Here is a 17,449-nt window from a genome sequence, read left to right as displayed (position 1 = left end):
CTACAAGCTGGGGCAGTACAGCTCAGTCTACAAGGGGGGAGTTGCAGCTCAGTCTACAAGGTGGGGCAGTACAGCTCAGTCTACAAGGTGGGACAGTGCAGCTCAGTTTACAAGGTAGGGCAGTGCAGCTCAGTCTACAAGGTTGGGCAGCGCAGCTCAGTCTACAAGCTGGGGCAGTACAGCTCAGTCTACAAGGTGGGGAGGTGCAGCTCAGTCTACAAGGTGGGGCAGTACAGCTCAGTCTACAAGGTGGGGCAGTACAGCTCAGTCTACAAGGTGGGGCAGTGCAGCTCAGTTTACAAGGTGGGACAGTGCAGCTCAGTTTACAAGGTAGGGCAGTGCAGCTCAGTCTACAAGGTTGGGCAGCGCAGCTCAGTCTACAAGCTGGGGCAGTACAGCTCAGTCTACAAGGTGGGGAGGTGCAGCTCAGTCTACAAGGTGGGGCAGTACAGCTCAGTCTACAAGGTGGGGAGGTACAGCTCAGTCTACAAGGTGGGACAGTGCAGCTCAGTTTACAAGGTGGGGAAGTGCAGCTCAGTCTACAAGCTGGAGCAGCACAGCTCAGTCTACAAGGTTGGGCAGCGCAGCTCAGTCTACAAGGTGGGGCAGTACAGCTCAGTCTACAAGCTGGGGCAGTACAGCTCAGTCTACAAGGTGGGGCAGTACAGCTCAGTCTACAAGGTGGGGCAGTACAGCTCAGTCTACAAGCTGGGGCAGTACAGCTCAGTCTACAAGCTGGGGCAGTACAGCTCAGTCTACAAACTGCGGCAGTACAGCTCAGTCTAGAAGCTGGGGCAGTACAGCTCAGTCTACAAACTGGGGCAGTACAGCTCAGTCTAGAAGCTGGGGCAGTACAGCTCAGTCTAGAAGCTGGGGCAGTACAGCTCAGTCTACAAACTGGGGCAGTACAGCTCAGTCTAGAAGCTGGGGCAGTACAGCTCAGTCTACAAACTGGGGCAGTACAGCTCAGTCTAGAAGCTGGGGCAGTACAGCTCAGTCTACAAACTGGGGCAGTACAGCTCAGTCTAGAAGCTGGGGCAGTACAGCTCTTACATTATTTGGGGAGAACCCTGCTTTACATACTGCTGAATGTGTGCGTGTGTGTGTGTGTGTGTGTGTGTGTGTGTGTGTGTGTGTGTGTGTGTGTGTGTGTGTGTGTGTGTGTGTGTGTGTGTGTGTGTGTGTGTGTGTGTGTGTGTGTGTGTGTGTGTGTGTGTGTGTGTGTGTGTGTGTGTGTGTGTGTGTGTGTGTGTGTGTGTGTACTTTTGCACATGCATGTGACTGTTCACATTATACTGTTACCTGCAGTTATATGCATATAATAGAGGGAAAGTACATTGTAACATTGCGGTTCTATACAGCACACACACACACACACACACACACACACACACACACACACACACACACACACACACACACACACACACACACACACACACACACACACACACACACACACACACACACACACACACACACACACACACACACACACACACACACACACACACACACACACACACACACACACACACACACACACACACACACACACACACACACATGGTTCAACGCAACACAACTCTCCAAAAAACGTCAGGCAACCCAATAACAACCAAATCTCTCTGTTTACATTAAGACAATAGACTCATGCAGGTAATCGACTGACTTACACACAACTCCTCTGTCTCTGTTTTTACCTTCAGAGTGTCTGGAGTCTCGTCTGGCGCTGTCAGTGTCAAGGTCAGTGTATCCGCTTCCCTGGCTACGTATCGCCTCCACCTCGCTCCAGAAGGAGTCCAGACACAGTTTGTCAGGGTGCTGTTGTTGTTCCTGGTGGGATGCTGTAGAATGTTCAGCTGCAGCTTGGTCCTGGTATCTTGGCCTGGCCCAGGGCTCACTGTTCATCTCGGAGGAACTGGGGCTCCTGACAACCAGATAGACAGGAAGAAACAACAAAACATCCAAGATAAACGGAGACGGGAGAATAATAGAGAGACGAGGGATCCAGATTCCACAGAGATGGAGAGACAAAAGCTGGAGGAGGGATGCAAGGGAGGGAGGGAGGGAAGGAGGCAGGGCCTCAGGGAGGCTGAGGGAGAGCGTGGACTGGATGGACACAAAGACTCCAGTTTCCATTGTTCTCAATAATACTGGCCCGGGGACGTGATAATGTGTGTGGCCAGTAGATGTCACTGTGGCGCTGTTTCCACCCAAATTTCTCCCGGTTTTAAAAAAATAATCTAAATGAGATTAAAATAATCCATTGATTGTGATTGCATAATATTCAACACACTGTTGACATAATGAACGCCTTGACAAGTTCCATAGAAAATGTTATAACCTAATTTCCTAATAATCTAAGGATTCAGTATCCCAGTATCTCTACTTGCACATTCATCTTCTGCACATCTACCATTCCAGTGTTTTAATTGCTCTATTGTAATTACTTCGCCACTATGGCCTATTTATTGCCTTACCTCCCTTATCCTACCTCATTTGCACACGCTGTATATAGACTTTTTCTATTGTGTTATTGACTGTATGTTTGTTTATTCCATGTGTAACTCTGTGTTGTTGAATGTGGCGAACTGCTTTGCAGGTCGCAGTTGTAAATGAGAACTTGTTCTCAACTAGTTTACCTGGTTAAATAAAGGTGAAATAAAATAAAAAATAATAAAAATTCAGAGTTACATCCCTTGACTAATAATTGTGCCAGTTGTTCCAGTCTGCTGTTCATGTGTAGAGCTTTTCAGACGATGAAATGACAGTCTGAAGTGCCTTCATATCCATGTTCTGTTAGTTTTGACTTGGGTCCAAATACCAAAACAGCTAGTCTGATTTCCTCTCACAATGTCTCTTTGTGATTTCCTCTCACAATGTCTCTTTGTGATTTCCTTTCACAGTTTGTACTGTAGCTTCCTGTAGTTTTGTAACACAGTTTACTGTAGTTTCCTGTAGTTTTGTAACACCGTTTACTGTAGTTTCCTGTAGTTTTGTTCACCGTTTCTACTGTAGTTTCCTGTAGTTTTGTAACACCGTTTACTGTAGTTTCCTGTAGTTTTGTTCACCGTTTCTACTGTAGTTTCCTGCAGTTTTGTTCACCGTTTCTACTGTAGTTTTCTGTCGTTTTGTTCACCGTTTCTACTGTAGTTTCCTGTAGTTTTGTTCACCGTTTCTACTGTAGTTTCCTGTAGTTTTGTTCACCGTTTCTACTGTAGTTTCCTGTAGTTTTGTTCACCGTTTCTACTGTAGTTTTCTGTCGTTTTGTTCACCGTTTCTACTGTAGTTTTCTGTAGTTTTGTTCACCGTTTCTACTGTAGTTTCCTGTAGTTTTGTTCACCGTTTCTACTGTAGTTTCCTGTAGTTTTGTTTGTAATCAGTTATAGTGAGGTGGAAATGGTCCTACTTCTCCTCTTGATAGCCTAGTCAATGACCATTGATAAAACCATCTACTCAGCCCCTTGACATGCTAAACGGGTCCAGCCGAGGCCTCTACAGGGCAGGGTGACTGACCGGTATTTACTATTTCTGTGACCTGTTTAAAAAGCTCATTAAAACAATGTGGAAATAAACAGATAATCCCTTGATATCAGAACAGGCTCATACAACAACTGCTATAGAACACATAAAACAACTGTTATAGAAGACATGAAACAACTGTTATAGAACACATAAAACAACTGTTATAGAACACATAAAACAACTGCTATAGAACACATAAAACAACTGTTATAGAACACATAAAACAACTGTTATAGAACACATAAAACAACTGTTATAGAACACATAAAACAACTGTTTTGGAACACATAAAACAACTGCTATAGAACACATAAAACAACTGTTATAGAACACATAAAACAACTGTTATAGAACACATAAAACAACTGTTATAGAACACATAAAACAACTGTTTTGGAACACATACAACAACTGTTATAGAACACATAAAACAACTGCTATAGAACACATAAAACAACTGTTATAGAAGACATAAAACAACTGTTATAGAAGACATAAAACAACTGTTATAGAACACATAAAACAACTGTTATAGAACACATAAAACAACTGTTATAGAACACATAAAACAACTGTTATAGAACACATAAAACAACTGTTTTGGAACACATACAACAACTGTTATAGAACACATAAAACAACTGTTATAGAACACATAAAACAACTGTTTTGGAACACATACAACAACTGTTATAGAACACATAAAACAACTGCTATAGAACACATAAAACAACTGTTATAGAACACATAAAACAACTGTTATAGAACACATAAAACAACTGCTATAGAACACATAAAACAACTGCTATAGAACACAAACAGAACATATAATATCAAAACAAATGTGTTGTATTTTATGGTATTTAATGGTCACATAGCCTTCCAGATAAAATCACAAGAACAGAATCAAGCCTCATAAATCACACAACATCTGGAGCATTGACACGCATGCCCCACAGAACTAAGTCCTACAGACAAAATAGGCTCAGCAAAACCTGCTTCCACAGTCAGTCAACCATAAGGAAACTCCTGTTGATGGATTAACCCGTATTGATAGTGAGACAGTACTGTGCCATAGAGTTGGGCATACAGTATGTATAAGGGTTGCATAACTCAAAAAGTCACACAAATCTCTCATGATTTACTCTAGTCTGAGTGAAGCCTGTGATCTCAAGTGAAGAGCCTTCCCCTAAGTCAGTAGTCAGCAGATCCAGAATCATATAGTCCAGTCCACTGGACCTACATACCTGTCGGCAACGTGGGAGGTTGATTTGGATCCCAGCTTACTGAAGGAGCTGTGGGTGGTTGGGAGCTTCAGCCTGTTCAGCCGCGTGTGAGGTAGAAAACGGCTGGTGGTGCTGGAGATAGGAGCGAGCCTGCACATTACCTCCTCTCTGTTTCCCATTCTCAATCAGTGCTTCAGGGCTTTTACGAGTCCTTAAGTAGCTCTCTTTTGTTTTCCACTCTCTCTAGTCAAAAATAAGATTCTAGTGCTCGAGGGCTTTTAACCGCAGAGTGCACCCTGTGTACATGTATGCAAGGTGACGGATGAAGGAATGTTGTGTTTGTGTGAGGTGACGGATGAAGGAATGCAGTGTGTGTGTGTGATGGTGGCTAGTCATCAACACCAAGTTGTCCCCTTACTCCGAGGACACACCCTGTAATCCTGGTCTCTGGTTAAATCCTAGATCTGGCCTCCACAACCCACCTGACTGGAGAGGATTAGCAACACTAATACACATTAGTGTATTACACATGTATTTACTTATGGGTGGTCCCTAGACTCGAACCCTCTATTCTGCCACTGCAAGAGCTCAGAAGACTACATATACTGGCATGGCATGGGTCCTGAGATCCTCAAAAGGTTTTACAGCTGCACCGTCGAGAGCATCTTGACGGGTTGCATCACTGCCTGGTAATGGCAACTGCTCGGCCTTTGACCACAAGGCTCTACAGAGGGTAGTGCGTATGGCCCAATACATCACCGGGGCCAAGCTTCCTGCCATCCAGGACCTCTACATCAGGCGGTGTCAGATGAAGGCCCTAAAAATTGTCAAAGACTCCAGCCACCCGAGTCATAGACTGTTCTCTCTGCCACGCTGCTGCTCCACTGTTATTATCTATGCATAGCCACTTTAATAACTCTACCTACATGTACATAATTACCTCAATTACCTCGACACCGGTGCCCCCGCACATTGACACATTGATTCTGTTCCCCCTGTATATAGCCTCCACATTGACTCTGTACCAGTACCCCCTGTATATAGTCTCCACATTGACTCAGTACCGGTACCCCCTGTATATAGCCTCCACATTGACTCTGTACCGGTACCCCCTGTATATAGCCTCCAGTACCCCCTGTATATAGCCTCCACCGGTACCCCTGTATATAGTCTGCACATTGACTCAGTACCAGTACCCCTTTTATATAGCCTCCACATTGACTCTATACCAGTACCCCCTGTATATAGCCTCCACATTGACTCTGTACCAGTACCCCCTGTATATAGCCTCCACATTGACTCTGTACCAGTACCCCCTGTATATAGCCTCCACATTGACTCTGTACCAGTACCCCCTGTATATAGCCTCCACATTGACTCTGTACCAGTACCCCCTGTATATAGCCTCCACATTGACTCTGTACCGGTACCCCCTGTATATAGCCTCCACATTGACTCTATACCAGTACCCCTGTATATAGCCTCCACATTGACTCTGTACCGGTACCCCCTGTATATAGCCTCCACATTGACTCTGTACCAGTACCCCTGTATATAGCCTCCACATTGACTCTGTACTGGTACCCCTGTATATAGCCTCCACATTGACTCTATACCAGTACCCCTGTATATAGCCTCCACATTGACTCTATACCAGTACCCCTGTATATAGCCTCCACATTGACTCTGTACCGGTACCCCTGTATATAGCCTCCACATTGACTCTATACCGGTACCCCTGTATATAGCCTCCACATTGACTCTATACCAGTACCCCTGTATATAGCCTCCACATTGACTCTGTACCGGTACCCCTGTATATAGCCTCCACATTGACTCTATACCAGTACCCCTGTATATAGCCTCCACATTGACTCTGTACCGGTACCCCTGTATATAGCCTCCACATTGACTCTGTACCAGTACCCCCTTTATATAGCCTCCACATTGACTCTGTACCAGTACCCCTGTATATAGCCTCCACATTGACTCTGTACCAGTACCCCTGTATATAGCCTCCACATTGACTCTGTACCAGTACACCCGGTATATAGCCTCCACATTGACTCTGTACCAGTACCCCTGTATATAGCCTCCACATTGACTCTGTACCGGTACCCCTGTATATAGCCTCCACATTGACTCTGTACCAGTACCCCTTTATATAGCCTCCACATTGACTCTGTACCAGTACCCCTGTATATAGCCTCCACGTTGACTCTGTACCAGTACCCCTGTATATAGCCTCCACATTGACTCTGTACCAGTACACCCGGTATATAGCCTCCACATTGACTCTGTACCAGTACCCCTGTATATAGCCTCCACATTGACTCTGTACCAGTACCCCTTTATATAGCCTCCACATTGACTCTGTACCAGTACCCCTGTATATAGCCTCCACATTGACTCTGTACCGGTACCCCTGTATATAGCCTCCACATTGACTCTGTACCGGTACCCCCTGTATATAGCCTCCACATTGACTCTGTACCAGTACCCCTGTATATAGCCTCCACATTGACTCTGTACCAGTACCCCTTTATATAGCCTCCACATTGACTCTGTACCAGTACCCCTGTATATAGCCTCCACATTGACTCTGTACCAGTACCCCTGTATATAGCCTCCACATTGACTCTGTACCAGTACACCCGGTATATAGCCTCCACATTGACTCTGTACCAGTACCCCTGTATATAGCCTCCACATTGACTCTGTACCAGTACCCCCTTTATATAGCCTCCACATTGACTCTGTACCAGTACCCCTTTATATAGCCTCCACATTGACTCTGTACCAGTACCCCTTTATATAGCCTCCACATTGACTCTGTACCAGTACCCCTTTATATAGCCTCCACATTGACTCTGTACCAGTACCCCTGTATATAGCCTCCACATTGACTCTGTACCAGTACCCCTGTATATAGCCTCCACATTGACTCTGTACCAGTACACCCGGTATATAGCCTCCACATTGACTCTGTACCAGTACCCCTGTATATAGCCTCCACATTGACTCTGTACCAGTACCCCTTTATATAGCCTCCACATTGACTCTGTACCAGTACCCCTGTATATAGCCTCCACATTGACTCTGTACCAGTACCCCTGTATATAGCCTCCACATTGACTCTGTACCAGTACCCCTTTATATAGCCTCCACATTGACTCTGTACCAGTACCCCTTTATATAGCCTCCACATTGACTCTGTACCAGTACCCCTGTATATAGCCTCCACATTGACTCTGTACCAGTACCCCTGTATATAGCCTCCACATTGACTCTGTACCAGTACCCCTTTATATAGCCTCCACATTGACTCTGTACCAGTACACCCGGTATATAGCCTCCACATTGACTCTATACCAGTACCCCTGTATATAGCCTCCACATTGACTCTGTACCAGTACCCCCTGTATATAGCCTCCACATTGACTCTGTACCAGTACCCCTGTATATAGCCTCCACATTGACTCTGTACCAGTACCCCCTGTATATAGCCTCCACATTGACTCTGTACTGGTACCCCTGTATATAGCCTTCATATTGACTCTGTACCAGTACCCCTGTATATAGCCTCCACATTGACTCTGTACCAGTACCCCTGTATATAGCCTCCACATTGACTCTGTACCAGTACCCCTGTATATAGCCTCCACATTGACTCTGTACCAGTACCCCTGTATATAGCCTCCACATTGACTCTGTACCAGTACCCCCTGTATATAGCCTCCACATTGACTCTGTACCAGTACCCCTGTATATAGCCTCCACATTGACTCTGTACCAGTACCCCTGTATATAGCCTCCACATTGACTCTGTACCAGTACCCCTGTATATAGCCTCCACATTGACTCTGTACTGGTACCCCCTGTATATAACCTCCACATTGACTCTGTACCAGTACCCCTGTATATAGCCTCCACATTGACTCTGTACCAGTACCCCTGTATATAGCCTCCACATTGACTCTGTACCAGTACCCCTTTATATAGCCTCCACATTGACTCTGTACCAGTACCCCCTGTATATAGCCTCCACATTGACTCTGTACCGGTACCCCTGTATATAGCCTCCACATTGACTCTGTACCAGTACCCCTGTATATAGCCTCCACATTGACTCTGTACCAGTACCCCCTGTATATAGCCTCCACATTGACTCTGTACCAGTACCCCTTTATATAGCCTCCACATTGACTCTGTACCAGTACCCCTGTATATAGCCTCCACATTGACTCTGTACCAGTACCCCCTGTATATAGCCTCCACATTGACTCTGTACCAGTACACCCGGTATATAGCCTCCACATTGACTCTGTACCAGTACCCCTGTATATAGCCTCCACATTGACTCTGTACCAGTACCCCTTTATATAGCCTCCACATTGACTCTGTACCAGTACCCCCTTTATATAGCCTCCACATTGACTCTGTACCAGTACCCCTTTATATAGCCTCCACATTGACTCTGTACCAGTACCCCTTTATATAGCCTCCACATTGACTCTGTACCAGTACCCCTGTATATAGCCTCCACATTGACTCTGTACCAGTACCCCTGTATATAGCCTCCACATTGACTCTGTACCAGTACACCCGGTATATAGCCTCCACATTGACTCTGTACCAGTACCCCTGTATATAGCCTCCACATTGACTCTGTACCAGTACCCCTTTATATAGCCTCCACATTGACTCTGTACCAGTACCCCTGTATATAGCCTCCACATTGACTCTGTACCAGTACCCCTGTATATAGCCTCCACATTGACTCTGTACCAGTACCCCTTTATATAGCCTCCACATTGACTCTGTACCAGTACCCCTTTATATAGCCTCCACATTGACTCTGTACCAGTACCCCTGTATATAGCCTCCACATTGACTCTGTACCAGTACCCCTGTATATAGCCTCCACATTGACTCTGTACCAGTACCCCTTTATATAGCCTCCACATTGACTCTGTACCAGTACACCCGGTATATAGCCTCCACATTGACTCTATACCAGTACCCCTGTATATAGCCTCCACATTGACTCTGTACCAGTACCCCTGTATATAGCCTCCACATTGACTCTGTACCAGTACCCCTGTATATAGCCTCCACATTGACTCTGTACCAGTACCCCTGTATATAGCCTCCACATTGACTCTGTACTGGTACCCCTGTATATAGCCTTCATATTGACTCTGTACCAGTACCCCTGTATATAGCCTTCATATTGACTCTGTACCAGTACCCCTGTATATAGCCTTCATATTGACTCTGTACCAGTACCCCTGTATATAGCCTCCACATTGACTCTGTACCAGTACCCCTGTATATAGCCTCCACATTGACTCTGTACCAGTACCCCCTGTATATAGCCTCCACATTGACTCTGTACCAGTACCCCTGTATATAACCTCCACATTGACTCTGTACTGGTACCCCTGTATATAGCCTCCACATTGACTCTGTACTGGTACCCCTGTATATAGCCTCCACATTGACTCTGTACTGGTACCCCCTGTATATAGCCTCCACATTGACTCTGTACCAGTACCCCTGTATATAGCCTCCACATTGACTCTGTACCAGTACCCCTGTATATAGCCTCCACATTGACTCTATACCAGTACCCCTGTATATAGCCTCCACATTGACTCTGTACCAGTACCCCTGTATATAGCCTCCACATTGACTCTATACCAGTACCCCTGTATATAGCCTCCACATTGACTCTGTACCAGTACCCCTGTATATAGCCTCCACATTGACTCTGTACCAGTACCCCTGTATATAGCCTCCACATTGACTCTATATCAGTACCCCCTGTATATAGCCTCCACATTGACTCTGTACCAGTACCCCCTGTATATAGCCTCCACATTGACTCTATACCAGTACCCCTGTATATAGCCTCCACATTGACTCTATACCAGTACCCCTGTATATATCCTCCACATTGACTCTGTACCAGTACCCCTGTATATAGCCTCCACATTGACTCTGTACCGGTACCCCCTGTATATAGCCTCCACATTGACTCTATACCAGTACCCCTGTATATATCCTCCACATTGACTCTGTACCAGTACCCCCTGTATATAGCCTCCACATTGACTCTGTACCAGTACCCCTGTATATAGCCTCCACATTGACTCTGTACCGGTACCCCCTGTATATAGCCTCCACATTGACTCTATACCAGTACCCCTGTATATATCCTCCACATTGACTCTGTACCAGTACCCCTGTATATAGCCTCCACATTGACTCTGTACCAGTACCCCCTGTATATAGCCTCCACATTGACTCTGTACCGGTACCCCCTGTATATAGCCTCCACATTGACTCTATACCAGTACCCCCTGTATATATCCTCCACATTGACTCTATACCGGTACCCCCTGTATATAGCCTCCACATTGACTCTATACCAGTACCCCCTGTATATAGCCTCCACATTGACTCTATACCAGTACCCCCTGTATATAGCCTCCACATTGACTCTGTACCAGTACCCCCTGTATATAGCCTCCACATTGACTCTATACCGGTACCCCCTGTATATAGCCTCCAGTACCCCCTGTATATAGCCTCCACATTGACTCTGTACCAGTACACCCTGTATATAGCCTCCACATTGACTCTGTACCAGTACCCCCTTTTTGTAGGTATTTTCTTAAAACTGCATTGTTGGTTAAGGGCTTGTAAAGTAAGCATTGTCTACACCTGTTGTATTCGGCGCATTTGACAGATGACAATGAATTTGATTTGATTTACTGTGTATTCACAGGTTGTGTGATCACCTTACGTGTTTGTTTTTCACAGCTAAAGACAATCTCAATCAGCATAAATCCCATAAGTCAAAGTGAGGAAGATAGATGTAGGCAAGGTAAATAAATACCTGGTTATTATTACTCTCAATACCTGTGTGAGGTGACAGGGTTGAGGAAACCAGGGGAACTGGCTTGTCAGCATTACCTACCAGTGACCCCCCCTCCTTACCTCGTAAACTCTCCTTCTTTCACTCTCTCTGCTCCCCCACCAGTAAGTTAACATGTGATTTGGCAAACCAAAACAGACAGGCTGAAAGGTGAAAGGGTAATATTATCATGTTATTTTGTGACTTTATCAACAAACAGACCAAGTTAAATAAATAAAACATCTCCTTATTGTATGTCAAATGTAGCCTCTATCAGTAAATTCAATATTGTTATTAGATCATGCTGACAGCAGAATCATTATTTCAGGCGAATATACTGCATCAAAATCAAATGACTTGTCAAATCTTCCCAAATACAAGTGAGATGCTTACAAGCCCTTTCTCAACAATGCAGAGTTAAAAAGTAAGACAAGATGCTAATAAACATAGAAAATAGGAACACAATAGATAACAATAACAAGGCTCTATACAAGGAGTCCATGTGCAGGGGTACGAGGTAGTTGAGGTAATTATGTACGTATAGGTAGGAATAAAAGTGACTAGGCGTGTGTGTGTGTGTGTGTGTGTGTGTGTGTGTGTGTGTGTGTGTGTGTGTGTGTGTGTGTGTGTGTGTGTGTGTGTGTGTGTGTGTGTGTTGTGTGTGTGTGTGAGTGTGTGGAATCCATATGCATTTGTGTGTTTTGTGTGTGTGAGAGTATTTAGTGTGTGTGTGTGTGTGTGTGTGTGTGTGTGTGTGTGTGTGTGTGCGTGTGTGTGTGCGTGCGCATGTGTGTGTGTGTGTGTGTGCGTGTGTGCGTGTGTGTGTGTGTGTGTGCGCATGTTGGAGTGTCAGTGTAAGTGTGTGAGTAGATTCCAGTGAGTGTGCAGAGTCAGTGTAAAATAAGGTTCAACTCCAATAGTCCTTGCAGCGTTTCATGATCTGTTCTGCAGTCTTATGACTCAAACTATATGACCCATTTGATTAACTGTTCTGTTCAGCAGTCTTATGACTCAAACTATATGACCCATTTGATTAACTGTTCTGTTCTGAGTCTTAGATTCCACTGTTCTGTTGAGTGACTCAAACTATATGACCCAGAGTTCAGTGACTCAAACTATAACCCATTTGATTAACTGTTCTGTTTCAACTCAAACTATATGACCCATTTGATTAACTGTTCTGTTTGCAGTCTTATGACTCAAACTATATGACCCATTTGATTAACTGTTCTGTTGCAGTCTTATGACTCAAACTATATGACCCATTTGATTAACTGTTCTGTTCAGCAGTCTTATGACTCAAACTATATGACCCATTTGATTAACTGTTCTGTTCTGCAGTCTTATGACTCAAACTATATGACCCATTTGATTAACTGTTCTGTTCTGCAGTCTTATGACTCAAACTATATGACCCATTTGATTAACTGTTCTGTTCTGCAGTCTTATGACTCAAACTATATGACCCATTTGATTAACTGTTCTGTTCAGCAGTCTTTGACTTATGACCCATTTGATTAACTGTTCTGTTCTGCAGTCTTATGACTCAAACTATATGACCCATTTGATTAACTGTTCTGTTCTGCAGTCTTATGACTCAAACTATATGACCCATTTGATTAACTGTTCTGTTCAGCAGTCTTATGACTCAAACTATATGACCCATTTGATTAACTGTTCTGTTCAGCAGTCTTATGACTCAAACTATATGACCCATTTGATTAACTGTTCTGTTCTGCAGTCGTATGGCCTTGGGGTTATAAGTTGTTCAGGAGCCTTTTGGTCACAGGCTTGTCGCTCCAGTAACACTTGCAGTGCTGTAGCAAAGTGAACAGTCTATGACTAGGGTAGCTGGGGTCTTTGACAATTTTCTTGGTCTTCCTCTGACGCCGCCAGGTATAGAGGTCCTGGATGGCAGGGAGCTCGGCCACAGTGAGTTACTGGACCATCCCCATTACCCTCTGTAGTCAGGATGCTCTCGATGGTGCAGCTGTAGAACTGTTTGGGGATCTCAGGGCCCATGCCAAATCTTTTCATCCTCCAGATGGGAAAGAGGCGTTCTTGTGTCTTCATCACGACTGTTGTGTGTGTGTATCATGTTAATTCCTCAGTGATGTGGACACCGGGGAACCTAGAGCTCTCGACCCGCTCTCGACCTAGAGCTCTCGACCCGCTCCACTACAGCTCCGTTGATGTGAATTGGGGCGTGCTCAGCCCTCCGTTTCCTCTCCTCGATCAACTCCTTTGTCCTGCTGACGTTTTTGTCCTGGCAGTCTCTGACCTCCTCCCTATAGGCTGTCTCATGTGCATAGTCTTTGATTCAACATTTAATTGACCTTGTAGGCTATTGTATGGAAGCAGGGAAGTGGTGAAGCAAGCAGTATATTACACCTGCTTTTATTATCAAATCACCTATTTGAGTTTCCTCGAGGTCTAAAAATAGCCTTTTATTTGACACCAGGATTTTTAAGTGGTGAAAACTGGGCTTAAAGGCAAAGCAGTCAAATAGCTCAGACCAGAATGAATCTCGGTAAGTCACAAAGGTTGTCGACCACAGGAATATTCCTGTAGAGATTCCAATAGAAAGAGGAACAGTGAAAGTTAACCGTCTGGTCTGATCGGCAGGCTTCCGCGGTTCACCTCATGATTCTGGAATGAAAACAACCCAACAAGCCTAAACCTATTTTTAAACAGAGCTGTAAATGTTCCTGAGGACAGCACATGGAGGTAACATATACTTGTTATACAGGAACTATACATACGGTAAAGTTTATGGTCTGAAAACCTTGATACTAACCCTGATAATACTGCATGTAAGTTCATGTCAACGTGCAGTTAGCCTAATTTTACAACCCAGAGTTACCCAATATCAATCAAGTCAAGTAATCAAGTAATCTGTTTTTTCATCTCACGATAAGACTACAGAAAGCTACAGGTCACATTCGAGAGGCTGAATTCATTTGGAATCCTCTGCTGTTGGACAGAAATCAACAGTTAAGTCATGCAGACCTGAGACAGGGATACTTTCTTTCCACTGGAGACCACAGCACCACAGCACGTGGAGAGAAATCAACAGTTAAGTCATGCAGACCTGAGACAGGGAGACTTTCTTTCCACTGGTAACCACAGCACCACAGCACGTGGAGAGAAATCAACAGTTAAGTCATGCAGACCTGAGACAGGGAGACTTTCTTTCCACTGGTGACCACAGCACCACAGCACGTGGAGAGAAATCAACAGTTAAGTCATGCAGACCTGAGACAGGGAGACTTTCTTTCCACTGATGACCACAGCACATGGAGGGAAAGAAGGAAGGGGATTGAAGCTCAGTAAAGGAAAGTGCTGATGTGTCTGCTCTGACTGGTTGTGAGTTGACAATCAATACTCCAAAAATGTGTCTTATTCCAAGTGCTCAATGAATTGTACTACTGAGTAAAAATGACACAATGGTAGAAATCGTGATCCATTCATTCAGAAATGATAAATAGTTGAGGTTAGTGCCTATAAGGGCCGAGTATAAGCTTACCTGGCCTTGGGTTTGGGTGGTCCATTGGCTTTACCTGAGCCTTGCTGCCTGGCCCGAGATGCACTTCTCCATAACGGCATCCTGCCTGTCGTCTCCTCTCTCTCCCCCATGCAGCCTGCTGCTGTTTGCTAGTAGGAGAAAACAGCAGCTGCCCCGAACCTTCCCCGCTCTGCTCTGCAAGCTGCTTCCTTATAATTTCCTCAGGCAGTAAACACATTACAGGCAGAAAGGAAGTAGTACTGTTTCATGGGTCTTACTTTGTTAGTGGGACTTCACACTGTCTGTTGCATCCTGAGGCAGGAAAGGACTGGAGAAGGTCGAGGGCCTGGGGGCCTGGGGGCCTGGGTAAAATAGGGGCTGGGGGGCAGGGGGCCTGGGGGCCTGGGTAAAGTAGGGGCTGAGGGGCAGGGGGCCAGGGGGCCTGGGTAAAGTAGGGGCTGAGGGGCAGGGGGCCTGGGTAAAGTAGGGCCTGGGGGGCAGGGGGAAGTAGGACTGGGGGCAGGGGGCCTGGGTAAAGTGGGGGCCTGGGGGCCTGGGGGGCAGGAAAGTAGGGACTGGGGGCAGGGGGCCTGGGTAAAGTAGGGGCGGTAAAGGGCAGGGGGCCAGGGGGCCTGGGTAGAGTAGGGGCTGAGGGAAGTAGGACTGGGGGCTGGGGCAAGTAGGACTGAGGGAAGTAGGACTGGGGGCTGGGTGAAGTAGGACTGAGGGAAGTAGGACTGGGGGACTGGGGGAAGTAGGACTGGGGGAGGGGGAAGTAGGACTGAGGGGGAAGTAGGACTGGGGGACTGGGGGAAGTAGGACTAGGGGCAGGGGGAAGTAGGACCTGGGGACTGGGGGAAGTAGGACTGGGGGCTGGGGGAAGTAGGACTGGGGGCTGGGGAAAGTAGGACTGAGGGAAGTAGGACTGGGGGCTGGGGGAAGTAGGACTGGGGGACTGGGGGAAGTAGGACTGAGGGAAGGGGACTGGGGGGAAGTAGGACTGGGGGACTGGGGGAAGTAGGACTGAGGGAAGTAGGGGGGGGGCTGGGGGAAGTAGGACTGAGGGAAGTAGGACTGGGGGACTGGGGGAAGTAGGACTGGGGGAAGTAGCTCTGAGGGAAGTAGGTCTGGGGGACTGGGGGAAGTGGGACTGGGGGACTGGGGGAAGTAGGACTGGGGGTAGGACTGGGGGAAGTAGGACTGGGGGACTGGGGGAAGTAGGACTGGGGGAAGTAGGACTGGGGTGCTGGGGGGGGACTGGGGGAAGTAGGACTGGGGGGGGGAAGTAGCTCTGGGGAAGTAGGTCTGGGGGACTGGGTGAAGTAGGACTGCTGGGGGGGGACTGGGGGGGGAAGTAGGACTGAGGGAAGTAGGACTGGGGGCTGGGGGAAGTAGGACTGGGGGCTGGGGGAAGTAGGACTGGGGGACTGGGGGAAGTAGGACTGGGGAAGTAGGACTGGGGGACTGGGGGAAGTAGGACTGGGGGGCTGGGGGAAGTAGGACTGAGGGGGGGACTGGGGAAGTAGGACTGGGGGACTGGGGGAAGTAGGACTGGGGAAGTAGGACTGAGGGAAGTAGGACTGGGGGACTGGGGGAAGTAGGACTGGGGGAAGGACTGGGGGAAGTAGGACTGAGGGAAGTAGGACTGGGGGCTGGGGGAAGTAGGCTGGGGGAAGTAGGACTGGGGGGCTGGGGGAAGTAGGACTGGGGGACTGGGGGAAGTAGGACTGAGGGAAGTAGGACTGGGGGGGGACTGGGGGAAGTAGGACTGGGGGCAGGGGGAAGTAGGACTGGGGGGACTGGGGGAAGTAGGACTGGGGGACTGGGGAAGTAGGACTGGGGGCTGGGGAAAGTAGGACTGGGGGACTGAGGGAAGTAGGACTGGGGGGCTGGGTGAAGTAGGACTGAGGGACTGGGGGAAGTAGCACTGAGAGAAGTAGGACTGGGGGGCTGGGGGAAGTAGGACTGAGGGAAGTAGGACTGGGGGACAGGGGGAAGTAGGACTGGGGGAAGAAGCTCTGAGGGAAGTAGGTCTGGGGGGCTGGGGAAAGTAGGACTGGGGGACTGGGGGAAGTAGTACTGGGGGAAGTTGGGGACTGGGGGAAGTAGGACTGGGGGAAGTAGGACTGGGGGACTGGGGGAAGTAGGACTGGGGGAAGTAGGACTGGGGGACTGGGGGAAGTAGGACTGGGGGAAGTAGCTCTGAGGGAAGTAGGTCTGGGGGGGACTGGGAGAAGTGGGACTGGGGGACTGGGGGAAGTAGGACTG

General features: G+C 47.0%; 1 protein-coding gene across 2 annotated transcripts in view; it reads right to left on the bottom strand.

Moving 5' to 3' along the window:
- Nucleotides 1-15,390, bottom strand: part of LOC127932103 (rho GTPase-activating protein 40-like) — a 35,720-nt gene extending 20,330 nt beyond the window's left edge. Inside the window, exons 1-2 of one of the 2 annotated variants that reach the window (XM_052526474.1) lie at nucleotides 15,203-15,390; nucleotides 1,704-1,930 (exon numbers count right to left, since the gene is read on the bottom strand). In XM_052526474.1, coding sequence (XP_052382434.1) covers nucleotides 1,704-1,930; nucleotides 15,203-15,312 — 337 coding nt within the window. In that variant the 5' untranslated portion in view covers nucleotides 15,313-15,390. Of the gene's footprint in view, nucleotides 1-1,703; nucleotides 1,931-4,775; nucleotides 6,216-15,202 lie in introns of those variants that run through there. The other variant, XM_052526473.1, reaches the window with a different exon arrangement.
- Nucleotides 15,391-17,449: the final 2,059 nt, after the last annotated feature.

The sequence above is a fragment of the Oncorhynchus keta genome, chromosome 10 (assembly GCF_023373465.1).
Source record: "Oncorhynchus keta strain PuntledgeMale-10-30-2019 chromosome 10, Oket_V2, whole genome shotgun sequence".
Taxonomy (NCBI): domain Eukaryota; kingdom Metazoa; phylum Chordata; class Actinopteri; order Salmoniformes; family Salmonidae; genus Oncorhynchus; species Oncorhynchus keta.
Note: the sequence above shows the minus strand (reverse complement) of the source record. Positions and strands in the feature narration are given on the sequence as shown.